The sequence below is a fragment of the Bos indicus genome, chromosome 16, assembly GCF_029378745.1.
Source record: "Bos indicus isolate NIAB-ARS_2022 breed Sahiwal x Tharparkar chromosome 16, NIAB-ARS_B.indTharparkar_mat_pri_1.0, whole genome shotgun sequence".
NCBI classification, from domain to species: Eukaryota; Metazoa; Chordata; class Mammalia; order Artiodactyla; family Bovidae; genus Bos; species Bos indicus.
In genome coordinates this window covers 57155478-57178250 of record NC_091775.1, presented here as the reverse complement: position 1 = coordinate 57178250, position 22773 = coordinate 57155478, and the positions used below count along the sequence as shown (strand labels likewise).

At 46.8% G+C, this 22773-nt stretch overlaps 1 protein-coding gene across 1 annotated transcript in view; it reads right to left on the bottom strand.

Annotated features, from left to right (window-relative positions):
• The window catches only part of TNN (tenascin N), a 59631-nt gene that overhangs the window by 8683 nt on the left and 28175 nt on the right, over nt 1–22773 (bottom strand). The window contains exons 9-17 of the mRNA XM_070768478.1: nt 21789–22052; nt 19657–19920; nt 17625–17888; nt 13204–13467; nt 10484–10614; nt 9357–9489; nt 8535–8686; nt 3113–3209; nt 2029–2196 (exon numbers count right to left, since the gene is read on the bottom strand). Coding sequence (XP_070624579.1) covers nt 2029–2196; nt 3113–3209; nt 8535–8686; nt 9357–9489; nt 10484–10614; nt 13204–13467; nt 17625–17888; nt 19657–19920; nt 21789–22052 — 1737 coding nt within the window. The remainder of the gene's footprint in view (nt 1–2028; nt 2197–3112; nt 3210–8534; nt 8687–9356; nt 9490–10483; nt 10615–13203; nt 13468–17624; nt 17889–19656; nt 19921–21788; nt 22053–22773) is intronic.

Genomic DNA, 22773 nt, shown 5'->3' with positions numbered 1-22773 from the left:
AGAAGGGACATTTGAATACTAGAGGGAGGGGGACGAGGTAGCCTGGGAGGGCAGGCTTGAGCGAGGTCCCCAGCGGAAGGCCCATGAGGGGAGTGGCTTCAGGGAGGGACGTGGGCACAAGTGCCAAAGGGAACCAGCCCAACCCATATCTTATCTGGAGAAGGTGCCATGGGTGGAGTCTCTGAAGACTGGGCTTTTTCAGCCCGAGAAAGGAAAGCTGACTGATCACTGTGGTCAGGACTGAACAGGGAACTGGGAAGAAAAGGGATGGCCAGATATTTAACCATGTGGGCTGAGCTAGAACAGGAGGAGGCCGGGTCTGATGAAATAAAGCTCATATTTTCTGGCAAGATACAGGGCCCATCTGGGCCTCGTTCTTCCCCTTTAGTGTGTACCATGCATCTGTGTTAACCAGACCTCTTTAGGAAATGATACTCCCTCTTAATATCCTCAAGGAGCCACCATGAATCATGACCTGTGATCCAATACTTTGTATGCGGTGTAGATCTGGACTTTGTAAACTGTCAATGATACATCATTTGACAGACTTATAATCCTCTATCTCAAAAACTCATCTAACTGTGCTCTGACCTCTAACAGGAGAGACAGTCCTCTGAGTTTTCTGAAAGACTGCCACCCGGGTTATAATCCTCGGGTTGGCTGGAATAAAACTTCCATGTCTTTCTTGTTTTTCATTGACAGGTCTAAGAGAGACTGCAGTGTGCACACCCCTTCCCCTCTGGCTGGAATGCAATCTGATCAGCTACAGTTGGTGGAAGAGGGTGAGACGCAGTGCACTCACTCTTACAAAAGGGTGTCTTGTAATCCCTCTCATTCGATTAATATCCTTAGACTGAACTAAATACCCATCTGTGTTTCCCAATTGTATTTTAACTGGCTTTTTTCTATGCCTGACTTCCACGTTTTTTATATCAACCCTGAATATTCACTGGAAGGACTGATGCTGAAGCTGAAGCTTTGGCCACCTGATGCGAAAAGCCAACCCATTGGAAAAGACCCTGATGCTGGGAAAGATTGAGGTCAGGAGAAGAAGGGGATGACACAAGATGAGAGGTTGGATGGCATCATCAACTCAGTAGACATGAGTTTGAGCAAACTCTGGGAGATAGTAAAGGACAGGGAAGCCTGGTGTGACACAGTCACTGGGGTCCCAAAGAGTTGGACACGACTGAGCGACTAACACACACACACACACACACACACACACACACACACACACACACACACGCACACTCCTACATAGCCCCAACAAAGTCAAAAACACGCTATGTCAAACACTAGACTTACTTGCTAGGGTTTAAAGACGATAAATATAGGTTTAAAGTATAGTATTAAAACAATAACCACACCTTGCATCTTAAAGAAAATGCTCAGTGTCATAATTTCAGTATTTCATCAGCTGCTTAATCTTGTTCTTTTCCTTTCACGACTTAACACACCACCAACTGGCTTAAATCCAGTGAGACGCTAATTGCAGCTACCGTTCCCCTCCTTTCAGCTGAACTGTGAATTTCTGTGTTGTCATAGTTGTGTGGAGTTAATGAGACCTAGACTTCTTATTGTGTGAATCAGCACTTTCATTCTTCTGTCTTTATTTATGGCAAAGTACCACAATCAATTTAAATAACACACACACACAGGCACCGCTGTGCAAGAGTGGCAGCCACACTGCTGAAGCCTAATAAGAGGTGGGCAGACACCGTGAAATCTCTCAGAATGTGGGTTCTTCAGCTAATGTACAGCAGCCTGAATTGGGGCAGTAGAAGAGGAAGAATTTTACTGGTAGGGGATCAGTGTGTAACATACAGAAGTTCTGATTTTATGGTCAAAGATTGCTTTGATGATTCTGTTTAACCCCCTACAGGGAGCAGGGCCTCAGCTGTTCAATGAGGACAATTCACCTTTGTAAAACAATATTCCGTCCCCCAAGTCTACAGCAGGTGGCCGACCCAGCCTCAAGACGCACCAGGCAGGAGACCCCAGCAGGAAGGACACATTTTGTCTTACCTGCCGTGCCTCTGTATTTCCCGACTGTGAGCCTGTACCGCTCCTTGCTGGAGGCCACCTGGAAGGAGTCGTACACAGCATAGGCAGATTCGTTGGCAGTCTGTAAGTCCACTCTCACCTCATAGCGGGTGGGCGTGCCCATGGTGAGGTTGTGTAGCTTGTCAAGTCCTAAGAACAAGGAACAGAATTCTGGTAACCAACTACCCTGTGTGTGTGAGCACCCACCGTTTGCATCTGAGACTTTCAGTCCCCCAAAGGTGCCTTGGCCTTTTCCTCCTGTGATAATGGGAGGGTTTTCCCTATTCCTTCTCTTCTGGGGGAGGGGGTGCCTGTTTTCTCAACCCATTATGTCTTTGGCATAGTCATGCTTCTGAGTGTGGAAACCATGCCCTCTGGGAGGGAGCGGGGGTGGAGGGTAGGTAATCATGGGATGAATCTACCCCCACTGACTCCTTCTCTCTCAAGCAGGAGCATTCCTACTTATCATCCACTTATCTCACCAAGCGGGAGAGGAGATCAACCACTGACTCCAAGGTCACTGATGGGATTTTTGAACCAAGCAAACCACAGAACTCATCTACTCTATCAGATGCTGCAAATCAACGTGATGAGTTTCTAATTCTTCATTTCCCAATTGATGCTTCTGGCTATTTCATTCTCCACGAACATCTGCTCCAGAAAAGAGCAGAAGGAAAAGGGAGAAAACAATGCCACAGTGACTGGCATTCCTCACAGAATTCCAGGGAACCTGTGTGACTTCCCAGGGAGAGCCCAGAATCCCAATCAATCAATAACTGCTCTCCTCCTGTGGCTTCTGAGAAGTTCAGGCTGCAGGGAGATTGTATGGGGCTAGATGCAGGAGAAAGCCCACGTGTGGCAGTCCCACCCTCCCACACACTCAGTGCACACGAGAACCTTCCCAGTGACCTGGCCCCACCAACACCCTGGTGGGCAGCTTCCTCAGTGCCCCCGTCACCTGGAGCCCTTCCTGAATGTGGGGAGCTCCCTCAAGATGCCTGATCAGCTTCTTAGGGAGGAATCTCCCCTCCACACCCCAGCCTTCAGGAATGCTCAAAGATCATACCAAGCCAGAACTCCTTCATGGGGTCGCCGAAGCCTTCCACGTAGGTCCGCCAGCGCTTGAAGAAATCCAGCTGCCCGGTGTTCCTCCTCTGGAAGACCTGAAAAGGGAGACTGGTGTTTCTCTCTGACACACGTGGACAGACGTGGCTGAATGAGAGAGGACAGCATGGCACGCTGGGGGCTGCCCTGAAGATGGACAGAAGTGGCCAGGAGGTGAAACTGACGGGGGTGGTGATGGACCGAAGTGGAACCGAGAGAGAGGAGGACGTCAAGACTGCCTTTTGAGTTCTGGGCTCCCAGTGCTGATGGGAATTCACTCTGTCGATTGCTGAGAAAGGGGCTCTGAGACAGGACAGTTTCCATGGGGGCAACTTCGCTCATTTGGGGACCTAGTGAGTGTGAGTGGCTTCTGAGGTATCCTGGTGAATGAAGGTGCCATAGGAGCTGCTGAATGTAAGGGCCAGAGCTCTCAGGAGAGGGCCAGGCTGGACTTAGAAGGTGAGCACGTGTCTGAGATAGTGCTGGCACTCACCAAGTCCAATTTCACTCTCCTCTCCTCCAGGACACAAAGAGACTTTTTGTTTTAGCCTTTCTTGCAGTTAAGTTGGAACCGTGTGACTTGTTCCAGCTACAGGACTAAAAGCGGGGGCACAGGGTGTGGGGTGGGGGTCTCCCCACTCTCTCCCCCATTGCCCCAGGCCATGGTGCCATGGTGAAGGCCACATGTCAAGAGGGCAGAACCATGAGCTGGAATCAGCCTGAATCCCTGAGTCACCACTTAGTAGTGACTTTGCACACGTCAGAAAAAAAGCCTTTTATGGGTTAAATCACTGGAATTAGGTGTTAGTTTGCTACTACGGCTTAGCCCATTCCATCCTAACATGGAAAGCCATCAGGACACAGAGAGGGAGATGAAGCCATTGGAAGGATGAGATAAAAAACAGGACTGAAAGGAGCAAGTGGCCTAGAATGAAGCCTTGTGGATCCCAAGATATAAGAGCCACACACCACAGGATGAGCTCATGGAGGAGAACGAGGAGCAGCTGGTGATATGAAGGACAACCGGGAAAATGTGGAATCAGAAAGGCCACCAGAGGAAAGTGTGCCCGACAGTGTCACATGCTGGTGAGAAGTCAGGGAGCGTGATGCCCAAACTGCCCACAGACTCTGGTGACACAGAAGCACCGGTGACTTGAGTGAAGGCTGTGCTAGTGAGTGATGAGGGCAGAAAGCCAACCAGTTTCAGCTGAAGAGTGAGTGAGAAGGGACAACACAGAGACACAGTTGGGGCTGTTTCATGCGAGTATGGGCTGCTTTCTTTTCAAAAATCCCTCCATCTGGGGAAGGGAGGCAGTGCTGGTCAGAATCACTCAATTCTTTTTTATGAAGTAAATCTAAAAAGCATCTAAAGGCTAAACACACCTATGTATGCTTTTGCACTTCTAATTCCTCCTGGCCTTGGCAGCCAAGCTAGACGCCACCCTAGCTAACCCCACACAGGAGTCTGGAACTCCCTAGGAATGGAGTGGCATCTTCCTCTCCACCTTCTGTCCTTTGCGCTCCTTCAAGAGCAGAAGCCCCAACACAAAATCCAGTCCCCCTCTTTTCTACCATGTGCCTTGAAGTCAACCACTTCATCTGGAATTTGGTGAGGTAGACCTCCTAATATTTGAGCATTCTTGATACATTTTTCTCTGGGAAGACACAGGGACGGAGGAGAGAGCAGGTTGCCCACAACAGTGCCCAGAGCTCACCGCCAACTCCTGAAGCATCAGTCCCTGTCTGCTGGCCTGGGGGGCACTGAATGAAGGGTGGGGGTCCTGGCAGGGGGTTGGTGACTCAGTCATTTCTGTTCCTGAGCATCAGTCGACTTGTTGTCCAACAGGGTTGGAAGCGGGAAGGAGGTGTCTGCCCCTAGAGGTGCTAGGAGGACTCGTGAGACAGGGTGTGTGAAGGGAAGAGAGCTGCGAGCAGAACTTAGGGATGCTCACGGTGAACAACTGCACTAACACTCACTAACACTGTTGTTCCCTCTCCCCTCTTCTTATGTGTCCATCTTGTAGAGACACCACCTTCCTTCCCTGGCTTCCTTGATTTCTCTTTTCACTCACTGATCTATGTAACAAGTGCTCGTTGAGCATTTTTAAAGGCTGACTCCAGGGCAAGAATATACAATGCCATTTTACAGATGAGAAAGTGTAGAAAATCAAATAGAGTCACACAGCCAACTATTCAGTGGCTGATGCAAAGATAAAAGACTGCCTCATCTCTCCCTGAGGAAGTCTGAAAACACCAGCTATGTGGAGTCTACTGTTTAAAGAGCATGCCTTAAGATTCTGGGGCTGTTCATTTCCTATTACGGCACCTGGGACTCCTGGATCATGAACAATGAAATCCTAGGGCATCACCATTTGGTTCCATACACACTGCACCAAATTCTATTCCCACTAATGTAGTTAGTTCCTGTGTAAGGTCAGGCTCAAATCTGATCCCACTCTCCTAGGACAGAGGCTTTACAAAGGCATTTGGTCTCTATCTCCAATCAATGAACATAGTGCCAAAGTATTTTTTTGTTTGTTTATTTGTTTATTTTACTAATGCTTCAGTGTGGCTAGAGAAATTGGAAAAAAAAAAAAAGGTTCTGATGCTCTTTGCATCACTATAGACCCAGCTCTACACTTACTAGCTGTCTCCTTGGGCAAGTCAGTTAGCCTTGACTAGCCTCACTTCTCTAAACTATGAGATCAAGATGTTAATAGCTTATTTGTCATTATCTTAAATCAAGGCTTCAGCATGGTCATGAATCATGATAAATCATAAAGGCCAGAGTCTGGCTCATACAGATATAATGAGTGATTATTATATCTCAGTAAATGTGTTAGCTTGCATTTTATAATGTCAGATTTCAAATGAACTGACCCACAGGGATCATTTGTACATCTTGATAAGGCAGCCTTAATTGACTCACTGAGAATCTAGTCCATTCCCTTCTATGAGGTGAAAATACCTTATAATGAACTATTTGGGATAACAGAAACCCCTTGCCAAATAAATCTCAAAGGAGAAAAAAATCTTTGTCTGATTCTAACAACAGAGCTTTGTTGTACTCTAGAACTTTCAGTCCTAAATGACTAAATCAGGAGGAAAAAATGAAAATCTCACTTAGATGCCTGTGGAAAGAGCCTCTCATGTAGTTCTTAGGACTTGCAAGATGGGAAACAGAAATGGAAATATTTGAGACACTTAAGCGTTCCTTAATAGTCTCCATTCCAGCTTCCCACCCGTAGCCTCAGTTACCTCAGGGCAGAGTTCTGGCTAACCCAAGTTAATCAAATTGTGTTCTTGCTGCCTGAGTGGAGAAGAATTTCCTTAAAAGGATTTGAGAAGCTCAGTTTATAAGGATAATATACTATGATCATCTTTCAGTGACAGAAGACTTTTGAACACCCCAAAACATGGAAATTGCCAGTAAAAGATTCAGTGGAGAGGTTTGCAGGACTCCACATATTTTCTGGAGTGTAGTGGCTTCGAGGAGAACCCTATAGAGTCTCAGTTCATGTAGTATCTTCAGGAACCTGGGTGAGAAAACAAGACTAGGGAGGGGATGGGGCACTGGCATTGGTGGGAACCCAGAGTTATTTCTGGAACTGACCTCTGTGTTCTGGCAAAGGTCACTTGTGTGGGCAAGATGTAAAAGGCAAGCTCCTTGAGGTCAGGGATTTTTGTCTATTTGGTCCACTGCTGGTTCCTAAGTATATAGAACAGTACGTGACACATAGTAGGCACTCAATAAATATTAGTGGAAAAGAATCATGGATACTCCCAGGCAGACAGACTAGCAACAGGTCTCTTTCAAAAAATTGTCCCAGACACACATCTCTTTGCCTGGGTGAGGCTGGCTTTCAAGAAGGCCACATCAACAGGGACTTCCTTGGAGGTCCATTGGTCAGGATACTGCACTTCCAAAGCCAGAAGCATGGGGTCCATCCCTTATTGGGGAACTAAGATCCCATATGCCATGCAGCACACCACCGTCCACCCCCGAAAGCAAACAAAGAAACAACAAAAAGACCACACTGGACAGTACAGACATCCTGCCAATGGGTGACTACAGGGACAAAGGCAGGGAACTGGCTTCAAGCTTGAAGGGACAGAAGCGCAGAGGTACAGTGGTGCTGAGGAGAACAGCAGGTGCAGCCCTATGAGTCTAGTCAGGTAGATGGCCTCCATGTGACACTCGGTTCTATTATTTTTACAAATCAATCAAGAATGTCCCCCATCTGATCCGTTTCTGCCTTTGGGCCATCAGATGCAGCTGTGTGGATAATAAGTTTTCCTCTTTGCTGCTTATCAGATGGTATCATTTTATCTGTGGCTGCTCGAGTGTCTTTGGTTCCACAGGCCCTGAACGAATGTGTAAAGGAATATAGTCTGAGCTCTATGAGATCATGCTTTCTCCTTCCCACAGCAAGTGGTGGAAGCACAGTGGGTCAGGCTGCAGGCTGGTTTGGAGCAGTGAGAGCCTCTCACTGTTCAGGCACAGGGAGAAGGTGGTAAGGAGAAGTGGAAAGATCAGATTGAAAGTCTCAAAAGCAGCTCATCGTATAATTGGATCAGCAGATGCAATCAAAGAAGGTACCATGCGGTTTAATGGCCCACAGAAAATAAAACCTCCACACAGATGTGAGATGATCAGAACATTGCAAGTTTCCCTCTTTCAGGGTTTAGCCTTTCGTATCAAAGTTCCAAAGGCCCTGCTTCTGTACTGTGGAGCCAGGATGCAGAGCTTGGACAACAGGCTCCAAAATTCAGAGGACTGAGCCCCCAAAGAGGCCGTGTGTTTCCATCTTGGGTGACCTGAGATGACCCACTGGGAAAACCAGTGACCCAGGAGGCTGGAGTCCTAGAATCTGGTCCCAACTTTGTTATTAACTCATGTGACCGACTCAGTAGACATGAGTTTGAGCAAACTCCAGAGGATGGTGAAGGACAGGGAAGCCTGGCATGCTGTAATCCATGGGGTCACAAAGAGTCGGACATGACTGATCAACTGAATGACATGTGACTTGGTCAGAGCACTTCTCCTTTTGGGCTTCAATCTACCCATCTATAAAGTATGAGCAATAATCTCTCTCATTCTATAGCTTATATGTGAAGGTCATGTTTATGAGTGTGCTTTGCAGAGAGTAAAATGTAGGCAACTGATGTAAAGAGGCCATTAGTATTAATAGATGGTGATAAACCCACAAGCCTTCCCAAACATCAGCCTGAATGTAATCAAGCCTGCTCTATCCCAGGAATCAAGTACCTCAGGCTCTGTTCTTACAGTTCTCTGTTCTCTGAAAATAGCTGCAAGGTACCAAAGCGTCTCTCTCCCATGGATGAAGAAGAAATAGAGCTGCCCAGGGCTCTGTGTGACTCACAATCCAGCCGCCTCCATCTGTGTCCATGTCACAGTACACCTGCAGGGACCGGCTGGCATCCCCATGCAGGTAGATGGTGTAGAGGCCACTGGCGGCGTTACTGTTCTGCTGAACTTGACTGCAGTCCGAAGGGTGTGGAAAACGGGCACCAACTGGAACCAAGCAGAAGGACAGCATTGTTAGGAGAAAGGCATGGGAGGAGGGGAGTGGGGCTAGTCCTGTATTTTAAGATCATTTATTTTGTTTAGAAATTATTTTGGAACCTCCTACTATTTGTATCTTCCAACTCTTCACTCACATCTTATTTTTCTCACTCACCCTGCTCTCATCAAACCCCTCAAATGTACTAGTGTGTGCTAAATTACTTCAGTGTCCAATTCTGTGACCCTATGCACCGCAAGCTGCCAGGCTCCTCTGTCTGTGGGATTCCCCAGGCAAGAATACTGGAGTGGGTTGGCCATGTCCTCCTCCAGTAGATCTTTCCAACCCAGAGACTGAACTCACATCTCTTACGTCTCCTGCATTGGCAGGGGGGTTCTTTACCACTGGTGCCACCAAATAAGGTCAAGTTCATATCACTTCCTCCTCTGACCAAAGCCCCACCTCTTCCCCTCCACCAGACAATACTCCACTTCACTCCCTTCCTTCATCTCTTTACCATGGGATGGATTTCTTCTGAATTCATAACCCCACTTCCATTTCCCCTTGTCTAGAGAAATCCAGAGCCCTGTCGCCACTCGCTCTTCCTTGGACACATTTTCTGGCTTGTCCCATGCTTGTCCTGCACTGCAGTCTAATTCAGAGTGCATGAGGTCACATTACCTGTGGAAAGGTTTGTAGATACACTCCTGCTCCGGCGATCACCCTTAAAGGCAACCAAGGAGACAGGCAGGGTGACACCCTGCTCAAGGCCTTGCAACTCAAACCTCTGGTCCCCTCTTCCAAGCTGCACCTCCTAGCAAACAAAGAAGACAGCAGACATTCACTCATCACCCGCAGCACCTTGGTGTCAACAGCACTCCCTGGTGCTAATGACAGAAGCTCCTTGGGAGGGCAGAGTTTTGTCTTTTTGAGAGCTCAGTAGTAACCCAGAATCCCAGTAGGTTCCAGCCGCTTCTCTTTAGGGCTGTGCCATGGAGATTCAGCACTTCTGGGAGGTCTAGCTGGGAACCAGCACCTCAAACTGCCACCGGGGCAGCAACCTCAAGGGGAGTACACATGAGGTCTCCTGCCCTCCAGATACAAGCTGGGGCACCAACAACAGCCACTACGGGCAGCAACAGGCTAGCAACACCAAGCTGAGAAAGTAATGGGCAAGGTGAAGCTGGCCACTGATCTCTGAGGCAGGGAGATAGCTGGGTTTTCAATAACCTTTCTCCCTAGGCTTATAGTGGCAGCTTTACCACTGAGATAATGAATATATCAAGGTGCCCTTCCTTTTTTCCTTCCTCCCTTTTTTCTTTCAAGGAAAGAGAATAATAACTTTCCACTGGGACAAGTCACAAAAATATGCTGGCTTTCTAATTCCAGGTGAGAGGTATAACTCTTGAAATAAGGTTAATCAAATTCATTGAATAAATATTTATTGAACACCAACCATGTGCTAAGTTCCAAACACTTCAGACACAAGGCGAGGCAAAGCAGACAAAAATTCCTTGTCCTCGTGGAGCTAACATTTACTGGGGAAGTAACACGGGACAGATGTGTGGCCAGCAGATATGTGACAGGCAGCTAGGAAGGAGCAGGCACGAAGGTTAGTCCCATAAAATGAGACCACACGTACACTGTTCACAAATGACCACGTTTAGCATTCTCCCTTGCATACAGCAAGTGATCAGTAGGGATCAACACGTTCATAAGAAGGTTGCCATGGACCAGCTATTGGTCGGCCCCAGTGAGTTGCTGTACATGGAGGCTGGGGCAGAAGAGAAAAGGCAAGTGTCTGGTACCTTGACAGTGCCGTCTGGGAACTGGTAGGTCAGAATATAGCCATCGATCTCGGCAGAGGGGGGTGTCCAGGTCAATACCCCACCGGACTGGGTTACAGCAGAAGGATGAAGGTTTTGGGGAGGGTCAATGTCTGTATATAAAACATCAAGTAATTATTATTACTAAGGTAATGAGAAGAGGTAATTTTTGAGATTTCCGCTTATATTCTCTACCTACACACTCCCATTTTCTTCTTCCTATCAAGCAAGTAGCAGGCTCCATTCCTCTTTGCCATAAGGTCTTTAGGATCTATTTTTCTAAAAGTATAAACCCATGGAGGACAAGAGGGTTAAGGGGTGAGTTTCAGAGGGAGTGAACCTGGGCTCCCACTTCCCCAGCAGATCTGCAGAGAGTGGTGGTGGTGATGGTTTAGTCACTCAGTCATGTCTGACTCTTGTGACCCCATAAACTGTAGCCCACCAGGCACCTCTGTCCATGGGATGGGATTCTCCAGGCAAGAATACTGGAGTGGGTTGCCATTTCCTTCTCCAGGGGTTCTTCCTGACACAGGGATCAAGCCCAGGTCTCCTGTACTGCAGGCAGATACTTTACTAACTGAGCCACCAGGGAAGCCGCAGAGAGTGGTGAGTATGAGCAACTTCGGTCAGCAAAGTCCTGGAGATGGCAGGGCTCCCAAAGTGGCAAGGAAGAACGAAGACCCAATGCTAAGACCCATATATATATATATATGATGTGGTAAATGGCACTCTGAGTTTGGGAGTAGCAGAGGCAAACAGATCTGAAAGGCCCCTGCATACAGAAACCAGGGGCACTCAGTAAAAACACCTGCCCAGAAAGATGACCGAAAAACCAGATGGGACCCCATGCCTGGCCTTGGAAAATCACCTGAGACCTCACTCTCAGCCCTGAGGGAGGAGCATGACTCTAAATTTACTGAGATTTCCAACTAACAAACAGAACGGGAACTTATAATAGAAATTAAGTTGGTACAGAAATATAAAGCTCTGTGTCTTAGGTAACTAAGCGTGCAGCCTTAGAGGCATACCCCGTACAAAATGGGGAAGCAGGGGAGATGCTTGTACAAAAGAGGAGACAAAGGGAGACAGGGCAGTGGAGATGGAGGAAAAGCAGAGATGTCTTCTCATCCCCACGCACTTCTGCACTCAAACACCAGAGGGAAAGCGTGAAGACTACATCTCAGCAAAAATTCTAGTCAACACCACAGTAATTGGTCAGACAGCTCACTTTTTTTTTAAGCAAACAAGATATGAATGGAAATTTCCATTTTGAAAAATCATTATCATAGAGGGTGATTTTAATTTAGAAGTTTCAAAAAAAGATGTCTCCAGGCTATTTTCTACCCAGTAGCATTTCAGCTGAGAACTGAAATGCAGTATTTTAATAGAAATCACGCAGCTGTTGTTTCGAATTAGGATGTTTTGACAAATTTTGAGTTTCTGTAATATCAGCGTGGTGTGGCTTTCTAAAGCATAACATCTGGTCTGGATTTTATTCCATCCATCACGCGGGAAAACTGAATTTCCTGGTTTCAAAATCAAAGGAAAACCTTAACTATGGAAATATCTTGAGCTGGCTTCTGCCACCCCTTTGCCCACCCATCCCCAGGTTATAAACCTGAGATGTCTGTCTTAGTTATTTCTACATTTCTATGAAGTAGAAAGATGAAATATTTTTGTCTTTAAAAATGGGGAAGGGGCTTCTCTGGTGATTCGGTGGTTAAGACTCTGAGCTTCCACTACAAGGGGTGCAGGTTTGATCCCTGGTCAGGGAACTAAGATCTCACACACTGCACAGCGCAGCCAAAAAAAATTTTTTTTTAATGGGGAAAGTGAAACAAAGAGAAGATAAAGAAGAAAGAGAGAGAGAGGAATGGAGGAGAAAGGAAGAGGGAGGGAGACTGGGGGTTGGGGTTGGGGGAGATGGGGGATGGAGGAAGGGAGGGGGAGAAGGAAGGAGGAAGATGTTGGTTACCCCAGGAGAGAAGTCCTGGGTATCAGGGACCCTTGGACGTGGAAGAGTTTTCTTTCTACACACCTTTGTTTAGTTTGAAAATTTTCACTATAAGCGTGTATTACTTTTTTTACTAAAAACGTCCGTTAACTGTAACTGATAAAAATAATGAATACATTCAAGGCACCTCTCATTCCAGTGGCCACACATGGTAATACTGTGGCCGCACAGGGGATGGCCAGGCTCTGCCCAGGCTGTCCAAAGAGACCCAAGGACGTCAGGGTGGGCTGCGTGATCCTGTCAGGCCCCTGGGAGGCCTCATCACGCACACAAAATACAGGCAGTCCAGGCCCCTTTGGTGGCCAACTGGAGAGGGACAGTGAGAGAAGGAAGATGCTCCACCACTGCCTCCAGCGTGGAGATGGAGGCAAAAAGGGCTCCTTGCCTCCCTCTTCCCCAAACTGGAGCGGAGGCCCAGCCAGGTCCTCAGGTCAGGACGGAGAGCCCGGGAGCTGGGCTGGGTGAAGAGGGGTGTGAGGGAGGCCCCCTTCCACACAGGCTCCTTCACACCACTCCCTTCCTAAACTGTCTGTCAAGGCATTACCTCGGAAGGGTGAAAAGGGAAGCACTCTGAAGAACGCCCTCAGGGGCAGCACTGTGTTCCCTGCTCCCCTCCTCAGACTAGATGTGGAGGAAGGCAATCTCCTGTTGGGTGTGAAGGGCTCGTGTCCCCCACCCCTCACAGTACCTGTCGGGGCCTTGGTGTCGGCCTTCCTGCTCGCCCGGTCCCCCTTCTGGGCCCACACGTGGACCGTGTACTCCACGCCTGGCCTCAGGCCCGTCAGGACGGTGCTGCTCTGCTCCTTCCCCACCGGAACCTCCCTGGTGTCTCCATCAGCAGAGGTGTAGCGCACCAGGTACCTGTCGATGACGGCCTGCACCGGGGCCCAGGAGACGGTGGCCGTGTTCTCCGTCACCTGCTCAGTCATCAGGTTCTGGGGGCTGTCAATTTCTTTTTAAAAAGGAAGTGCTGAATTTTAGGGCTAAAGGAACACATCACCATTCATGTTACTTTTATTAACAATACAATTCCACTGAAAGCATTTTTCCAGGGGAAACAAACCACTGGAAAAATGTTATATTAAAACTGAAAGGAATTTGATCTTCTCCAAGTTTATCGACATGGAAATTTTTTGTCCTTCTAGTTCCCTTAAAAATTTTTTAAAAAATCTCCTGAGCAACAAGACAAGCGACCCAAATGGCAGCTGAAGGGACCTCTTTTGCTATCTCCATGGTATATAGCTATTTTGTTTTACAGAATTTGAGAGCTGAGAAGTTACATCTTTCAAACTTCTTCCCTTTCATAAAAGGGGAGGAGAAGGGAGATCTAGAGAAATGAAAAGACTTGTCCAAGATCCTGCTGTTTTTTTGCATTAAAACTTGGACTCTGGGGACTCCCCTGGTGGTCCAGTGGTTGAGACTTTATGTTGCCAATTCAGGGGGCGTGGGTTTGATCCCTGGTCAGGGAGCTGGGATCCCACATGCTGTGTGGCCTGGCCTAAAGTAAACAAACAAAGAAACAACAACAACAAAAAAACTAGATAAAAAACCTAGACACTCTTCCTCCTGAATTTTGAGCCCTTTCACCTTCTCAAGGACTTTGCTCCCTTTCATCTGCCCTCTCTCACCTGTGCCATCAGTCTCTCCCCATCTCCCGTCATTCCCAGACAAACAAGCTCTAGGCTCTCCCGTCCCTCTGCTCCCCTTAACCGACAGACTTCTCAGGAGAACCTGCCTGTATATCCCACCTCCTGTTCACTCCTCAGCTCAGTGAAGTTTAGCATTTTCTACAGCACATCACTATAACTGCTAGTCTAGGTCACCAACAACCTCATCTTGCCAAATTCAATGGACACCTGTCATCCTCACCTTGCTCGACCTTTGAGCAGCATTGGGTAGAGCTGAGCCACTACCCCTGTGTCAAAACACTCTCAGCCCTTGGCTTTCATGACTATACACTCCACTGGGTTTCTCTTAACTGCGTCCTCCTCTCTGATTTCCATCAGCAATCTGAAAATGCAGGGGAACCTGAGGTGCCGTCGCTTCCTCTCTGTCTACAGGTGATCTCCACCATGTCCGCAGCTTTATTAATATCCTAATCATTTACTTAGGGCTGTGTCAGGTCTTAGTCACAGCATGTTGGATCTTCGTTGAAGCATGCAGGATCTTTTGTTGTGGCACATGGGCTTCTCTCTAGGTGTGGCACGTGGGCTTTCTAGTTGAGGTGCTCAGTAGCTGTCCCCCAGCATATGAAATCTCAATTCCCTGACTGGGGATCGAACCTGCATCCCCTGCATTGGAAGGTGGATTCTCAACCCTGGACCAACAGGGAAGACCCTCCATAGCTTTAAACACCAGCCAGATGCTCACAGCTCCCCAGTGCCTATCAATTCTGAGCCCCTGTGTTTCTAGCAATTCTGAGTCCCTGACTTGTATCTACAAGAGCATATCCACCACAGCACCTAGCATGTATTAAACATTCAATAAATACTTGTGGAATCAATAAATAAGTCTCTCAATTAAGCAAGAAATCCCATGAGTACCTCAAGCTTAAGCATTAAGTCTTAATGTTTCTCCTCAAATCTGTTTATCGCTCAGAAGATGCCCCAATTGTCCATGTTGCTCAAGTCGGAAACAGATGTCATACTTGGTTCCTCACTTTCTTCCTGCTCCACATCTCATCCATCAACAAACACTGTCATTGATGCGTCCAAAATACACGCCCTGATGTCCTCTTTTCTCATCCCTATTGCCACCACACTTGTCCATCTCTCCCTACCAACTTGACAAATCTTCCCCCTCTACTCCTGTCATCTCTCCCATTTATCCTCCTCCCTGTGGCCTGAATGACCTTACCTCATTCCATTCTTCTCCTAATAGATATAGCATGCTCCCTCTTTGAGGTACTGGGTGGTCCTGTATGACCTGACCTTTCCCCCTGCCCCCATCATCTCATGCCACTTTCTCTCCCCGCCTCTATGCTCCAGCGACACCAGCCTCCTTTCAAGTTCTTCAACCATCTCGTGCTATTCCAAATCAGGGCCACACACTTGTTCTTCCCTCTGCCCAAGATGGCTAGTTTTCCCCAACCCCCTTCTGCCCTTCCTCTACAAGCACGCTGTCCAAGAGATCTCTCTGCAATGATGGGAATAGTGTAGAATCTATATGTTAGTCACACGTGGCTACTGACCATTGGAAGTGTGGCTAGTGCAACTGAGGAAATCATTTTTAAATTCAGTTCAGTTCAGTTCAGTTCAATCGCTCAGTCGTGTCCGACTCTTTGCGACCCCATGGACTGCAGCACGCCAGGCTTCCCTGTCCATCACCAACTCCTGGACCCTGCTCAAACTCATGTCCATTGAATCAGTGATGCCATCCAACCATCTCATCCTCTGTCGTCCCACCTTCAATCTTCTCCTCCCACCTTCAATCTTTCCCAGCATCAGGGTCTTTTCCAACGAGTCAGTTCTTCGCATCAGGTGGCCAAAGTATTGGATATTCAGCTTCAACATCAGTCCTTCCAATGAATATTCAGGACTGACTTCCTTTAGGATTGACTGGTTTGATCTCTTTGCAGTCCAAGGGACTCTCAAGAGTCTTCTCCAACACCACAGTTCAAAACCAATTCTTCAGTGCTCAGCTTTCTTTATGGTCCAATCTCACATCCATACATGACTACTGGAAAAACCATAGCTTTGACTAGATGGACCTTTGTCAGTGAAGTAATGACTGCTTTTTAATATGCTGTCTAGGTTGGTCATAGCTTTTCTTTCAAGGAGAAAGTAATTTTTAAATTACTGTTAGTTAAAAATTTAATTAGCCACATGTTGCTAGTGGCCACTGTATTGGATGGGACAGTATAACAGAACTGTAAGCTGGACACATGGCCATCAAGCTAAAGACTCCATTTCCCAGTTCCCCTTGTGGTGAGGGACACTGTGTCTTCGGTCTAGCCGGGGGAATGTGAGGAGTGACATGTGCAGTGCAGGCATCTCTTCCCTTTCCCACGCCCCTTTCCACTGCCTGGAGTGAGGATGGGTAATGACCATGTATTGGATTGGCCAAGAAGTTCATTTGGGTTTTTCTGGGAAAACTCCCATGAATGGCTGAGCAACAATATGGAAGGAGCTTGGGTCTCCTGAACCATGGAACTATCATATCAGCCTTGGCCCCTTATGCTCTGACCATTCCACAAGAGAGAAATAAATTTCTTTCTTGTTTAAGCCACTGTTATTTGGGTGTTTCTGTCAATGTGCATCTTTTTTTTAATTTATTTTTAATTGGAGGATAATTGCTTCACAATGTTGTATTGGTTTCTGCAGTACATCAACATGAATCAGCCATAGGTATACATATACTCCCTCCCTCTTGAACCTCCCTACCTCTTCCCATCCCATCCCACCCCTCTAGGTTGTCACAGAGTACCAGGTTGAGCTTTCTGTGTTATCTACTATTCCCCCATTTCATCCCTGCCCTGTTATTATCTACACATATACCATGGTCATCCCCTTCACAAAACTTATAATTTATAGTTAAAAATGCATTTGCTTGTTGACTATCTGTCTTTCCCACTGGACTTCAAGACAGTAGGAATCATATTTATTTTGTTTACTGCTATATCCCAGGCCTGGCACTTACAAAATGTTCATTAAAATTTAGCTGCATGTTGAAATGAACACTGACCTTCAACTGCCAAAAGTTACATTTGTTCCTTTAATCTAAACACCACCTATTAAGTAAAAAATAAAATCAAATAGCTTGCTACACAACAGTACTTTAATGCAGTGGTTTCAAGAATTTTATATTGGCTCTATCTTATTCCCGATAATTTCCTATAGCTGAGAAGCATTGTCATTAAAAACACAGGCTTTGGAAAATAGTTTTAACACATTCATGGGATTGCTCAGTACTGGGCCCATTATTATGCTTTGTTCTTTCTTTAGGTGAATGGAGCTTGTTGTTTTGTTTTGTTTTTTTTACTATAAACTCCTAATATAATCCACAGTCCCTGAGGACATGGGCCACAAAAGCAGCAGTGCCGTAATTCAGCAGCAGTAGATCGGCCCACAGTGAAAAACCCTAGTTTGCTTTTCTTGTCCCTCATGTTACCTGTCGGGGCCTTGGTGTCGGCCTTCCTGCTCTCCCGGTCCCCCTTCTGGGCCCACACGTGGACCGTGTACTCCACGCCTGGCCTCAGGCCCGTCAGGACGGTACTGCTCTGCTCCTTCCCCACCGGAACCTCCCTGGTGTCTCCGTCAGCAGAGGTGTAGCGCACCAGGTACCTGTCGATGACGGCCTGCACCGGGTCCCAGGAGACAGTGGCCGTGTTCTCTGTCACCTGCTTGGTCACCAGGTTTTGGGGGCTGTCAATGTCTGAAAAGAAAACAACAATCAATTTGGAGAAAATCACAGCCACCTTGCTTGGGGTGACACCCTTTCATGTTTCGTGGGATTTCCATCTTGCGTGCTCTAACTGCATCATGGACATATGTGTTCTGTCCCCATAAAGACTTTGACTCCTCAAGGAGAAAGCACAGTAGACCAAAACCCGAGTGTCTGTACTATTACCTCTACCAAGAGTTTAGAAAGACAAATTTCCTTCTTCATTCATTAGGCATATGTCAAATGCCCACTATATACAAGGCGTGGGACTAGACAGTTTGCAGGGTTCCGTTGAAGAAGACATGGTCTCTGCTCAGTTCAGTTCAGTCCAGTCGCTCCGTCGTGTCTGACTCTTTGCGACCCCACGAACCGCAGCAAGCCAGGCCTCCCTGTCTATCACCAACTCCCAGAGTCCACCCAAACCCATGTCCATTGAGTTGGTGATGCCATCCAACCATCTCATCCTCTGTCATCCCCTTCTCCTCCTGCCCTCAATCTTTCCCAGCATCAGGGTCTTTCCAAATGAGTCAGCTCTTCGCATCAGGTGGCCAAAGTATTGGACTTTCAGCTTCAACATCAGTCCTTCCAATGAACACCCAGGGCTGATCTCCTTTAGTATGGACTGGTTGGATCTCCTTGCAGTCCAAGGGACTCTCAAGAGTCTTCTCCAACACCGCAGTAGCTAAAAATTTTGTTTCTAGTATCATGTCAACAAAGACTTCTCAGTTCATACAAGATGATTCTACCAGCCAGATGCCAATATAAGCTCCCAGAGGAAGAGGGCTATGTTCTACTCCCCTTGGGGTTCCCACTGCCTAGGAGGGAGTAGGGCCCATGGAAAATGCTCAACATATGTTGTTAAATGATTCGGCAAAATTAAAATCCAGTTTTAATATGCTTTAGCAGATCTTAGATTCACTTGTAATGCTGGTTTGCTGGCTAAATCACAGTACAGAAATATAATCATACATCTCTTTCACAATAAGATGAGAATATAACCTAGAAGTTACACCTGAAAATAACACAATATTATAAATCAACTATAAAAAGTTCAGACATAAACCCATGCACGTGCATGTGTGTGCTAAGTCACTTCAGCCATGTCTGACTCTTTGTGACCCCATGGACTGTAGCCTGCCAGGCTACTCTGCCCATGGGATCCTCCAGGCAAGAATACTGGAGTGGGTTGCCTTGCCATCCTCCAGGGGGTCTTCCTGACCCAGGGGTCGAACCTGCAGCTCCTGCATTGCAGGTGGATTCTTTACCACTGAGCCACCAGGGAAGCCAGAACATAACATAGAAATTATCCTTATCCTCAAATATCTCATTATAGTAAAGCAAACCACATACAACTACTCACTTTGGTAGATGTAAAGTCTACTTTTTGAAGTTGAGTTTTGAACACATTACAGTTAATATTCATGGCATTTGATTTTCATTTTCTGTTTCCAATCACAAACTCAACAGGAGAGCCTCAATACTGAACAGAAGACTCACACACTCGGAAGGAGCAGTGGCAGGACCTGACCATCAGTCACAGCAGACTTGCAGCTTGGAGGCTGCCAGGTGGCCCTGACTTGTAAAGAAACCAGTTAAAGGGAAATGAGAGATGGAATATGCAGTACATTATGATGGAACACCATCCTGCCCTTCCATAAATCATCAGCTTTGCCAGTTTTCAGTTCAGGAAACCAAAACTAGATGAGGCATAGCCTTAGCATGACAGGCCTTACATTCCCAAAGAACAGTGCTCTGTTACCTGTCGGGGCCTTGGTGTCGGCCTTCCTGCTCTCCCGGTCCCCCTTCTGGGCCCACACGTGGACCGTGTACTCCACGCCCGGCCTCAGGCCTGTCAGGACGGTGCTGCTCTGCTCCTTCCCCACCGGAACCTCCCCGGTGTCTCCATCAGCAGAGGTGTAGCGCACCAGGTACCTGTCGATGACGGCCTGCACCGGGTCCCAGGAGATGGTGGCCGTGTTCTCCGTCACCTGCTCGGTCACCAGGTTTTTGGGGCTGTCGATGTCTAAAAGGTAAAGTACACTATTAGCAAGCACCAGAGACTGAGACCATGTTCCTTGGGGTGAGGCAGTCTCCATTCTTACGGATTTCCTGTCTCCTGTGTGGATTTTTAGTTGTTTCATGGATGTAGGTCTTCTCACCACAGCTGGACTCTTGGATCCTCAAGCAGGTGGCACAGGACAGCAGAATGGGCACCAGATCCAGAGTCAGAAGAGCTCCATTCCAATCCCAGCCCAGGAGGCAGAGGGGAGGACCACCAGGAGGAGCTACGGGCTGGAGCCAGCAGACCTGGGCTCTAAGTCCAGCTCGATCATCAGCCAGCAGCGGCCCTGCACAACTCTGCCACCCTTGGCTGGGTCTCCATCCTCATTTGTAAAATGTGGGCCTTGCCAAATAGATTTTAAGGTACCATAATATTCCATGAATATTCCATGAATCATCAGCTAACTTTGTGACTTGTCGAAATCATTCACGTCTCTGTATTTGAGGTTTCTCAACTGTAAAATGGGGGTATTGATTCCTGCTCTACCCATCTCAATGAATTCCTCTGAGCACCAATGAAATGAAGAATATAATTCTCATTCATTGCTGGTAGGAATGTAAAATAGTGCCACTGCTCTGGAAACAATTTGGCAGCTCCTCAAACAGTTAAACATAGAGTTACCATATGACCCAGGAATTCCACTCCTAGGTATATAGCCAAAAGAATGGAAAACATATGCCCACACAAAAATTCGTTCATAAATGCTCACAGCATCATTATTCACCATAGCCCCAAAGTGGAAACAACCCAAATGCTCATCAACTGACAAACGGATAAACAGAATGAATTAGATCCATGTAATGAAATATTGGAGAAGGAAATGGCAACCCACTCCAGTGTTCTTGCCTGGAGAATCCCAGGGATGGCAGAGCCTGGTGGGCTGCCATCTCTGGGGTCGCACAGAGTCGGACACGACTGAAGTGACTTAGCAGAAGCAATGAAATATTATTCAGCAATAAAATGTATGGACACAAGCTACAACATGGGTGAACCTTGAAAATATTATGCTTAGTGAATGAAGTCAGCCACAAAGGGCCACATATTCTATGAATCTATTTATATGAAATGTCCAGAATAAGGAACTCTCTACAGACAGAAAGTATGTAGCTTCCTAAGGCTGGAGGAAGCAGTGCTGGGGAACAACTGCTAATGTCTGGGGTTTGTTTTAAGAGTGATGAAAATATTCTGAATTAGACAGTGGTGATGGCTGCTCCATTCTGTATATACTAAAAACCACTGAATCACACACACTATAAAAAGGTGGACTTTATAGTATGTAAATTATAACTCAATAAGTCTGTTCTTAAAAAATGAGAAACAGAGATGAAAGAGCTTTAAAAATTATGAACTGTTACTATTTAAAAGTGCAACCTTAGGATCCTCAGAATGGAGTACACAGCAACCAAAAGAGAATTTCTCCACTAAGAAAGCCATAAGACTTCCTTGTTCCGAAGAGATTGCAGCACAAGTCATTTTCCTAAGGTACTTACCTCACAGATCCTAACATGTGGCTTATTTCTTTCCTTTCAAGAAGAAATGTTTAATGATTGATCAGAAAGTAAATTCACAGTTGGAGGGACAGTGGATAGATAAAACCAATTACCATTTATCTTTGCAAGATCAAAGTATGAGGCCAAATGTGAGCCCCTTATTTTGATGTAATGTGTAAAAAGGAAATGAGGGATGGTATGTGGTTTGGCAGAAGTCTACCCTCCTGGTCTTCCAGAAATCATCAATTCTGCCACTGTCAGTTCAGGAACACAAAACTTGACCAGCCATTGACTTTAGCATGTCAGGGGTTCCATTTCTAAACAGCAATGCTCCCTTACCTGTCGGGGCCTTGGTGTCAGCCTTCCTGCTCTCCTGGTCCCCCTTCTGCGCCCACACGTGGACCGTGTACTCCACGCCCGGCCTCAGGCCCGTCAGGACGGTGCTGCTCTGCTCCTTCCCCACCGGAACCTCCCTGGTGTCTCCGTCAGCAGAGGTGTAGCGCACCAGGTACCTGTCGATGACAGCCTGCACCGGGGCCCAGGAGACGGTGGCCGTGTTCTCCGTCACCTGCTCAGTCACCAGGTTCTGGGGGCTGTCGATGTCTGAAAGGAAGATGCTGATCAATAAACACTATTCACAGAGTGAAATCTTGTGGCCACGTTGCTTGGGGTGGGGTAGTTTCCTGTTCTCATAATTTTCCTATCTCATATGTCAGGTTTCAGCTGTTTCATGGACATAGATCTCTTTATACATCCAGACTTGAGGATTTTCAAGGAGGAAGCACAGAACAGCAGAATGAGCAGTAGACCCAGAGTCAGGAGAGCCGTGGCTCTGGACAACCCAGCTGTCTCCGGCTGGGCCTCAGTTTCTTGATCTGTAAATCTTGCCTTCAGGTTGTATGGTCTCAGGTACCTCTGAGCCCTACTGGTCCATGCATGCATCTAATCTCATAAATTATTAACTTGCTTTGTGACCCTGGGCAATTCACTTCACTTCTCTGCATCTGTAAAACGGGGGTGTTCAATAGTTATTGTACATCTCTCCAGAGTAGCTCTGAAAACCAGGACCAACAAACGTCATGTAGAAAGGGGTCTTGACTATAATATGGTTATCAGTGTTTATAGGAAAAAAAGGCATAGGGAGATAACATGAGTACATATTCTGTAGAGTTGAGTATCATAGGACTTAATAACATGCCCTTTATAACAGTTTCTGGCACAGAGTGCATGTCCAGTGACCACAAGCTATTTTAAATGATAGCAGTTTGTTGATATTTTACAAATGTACAAGATTATATTTCTCCATACTGCACATAGATAATGT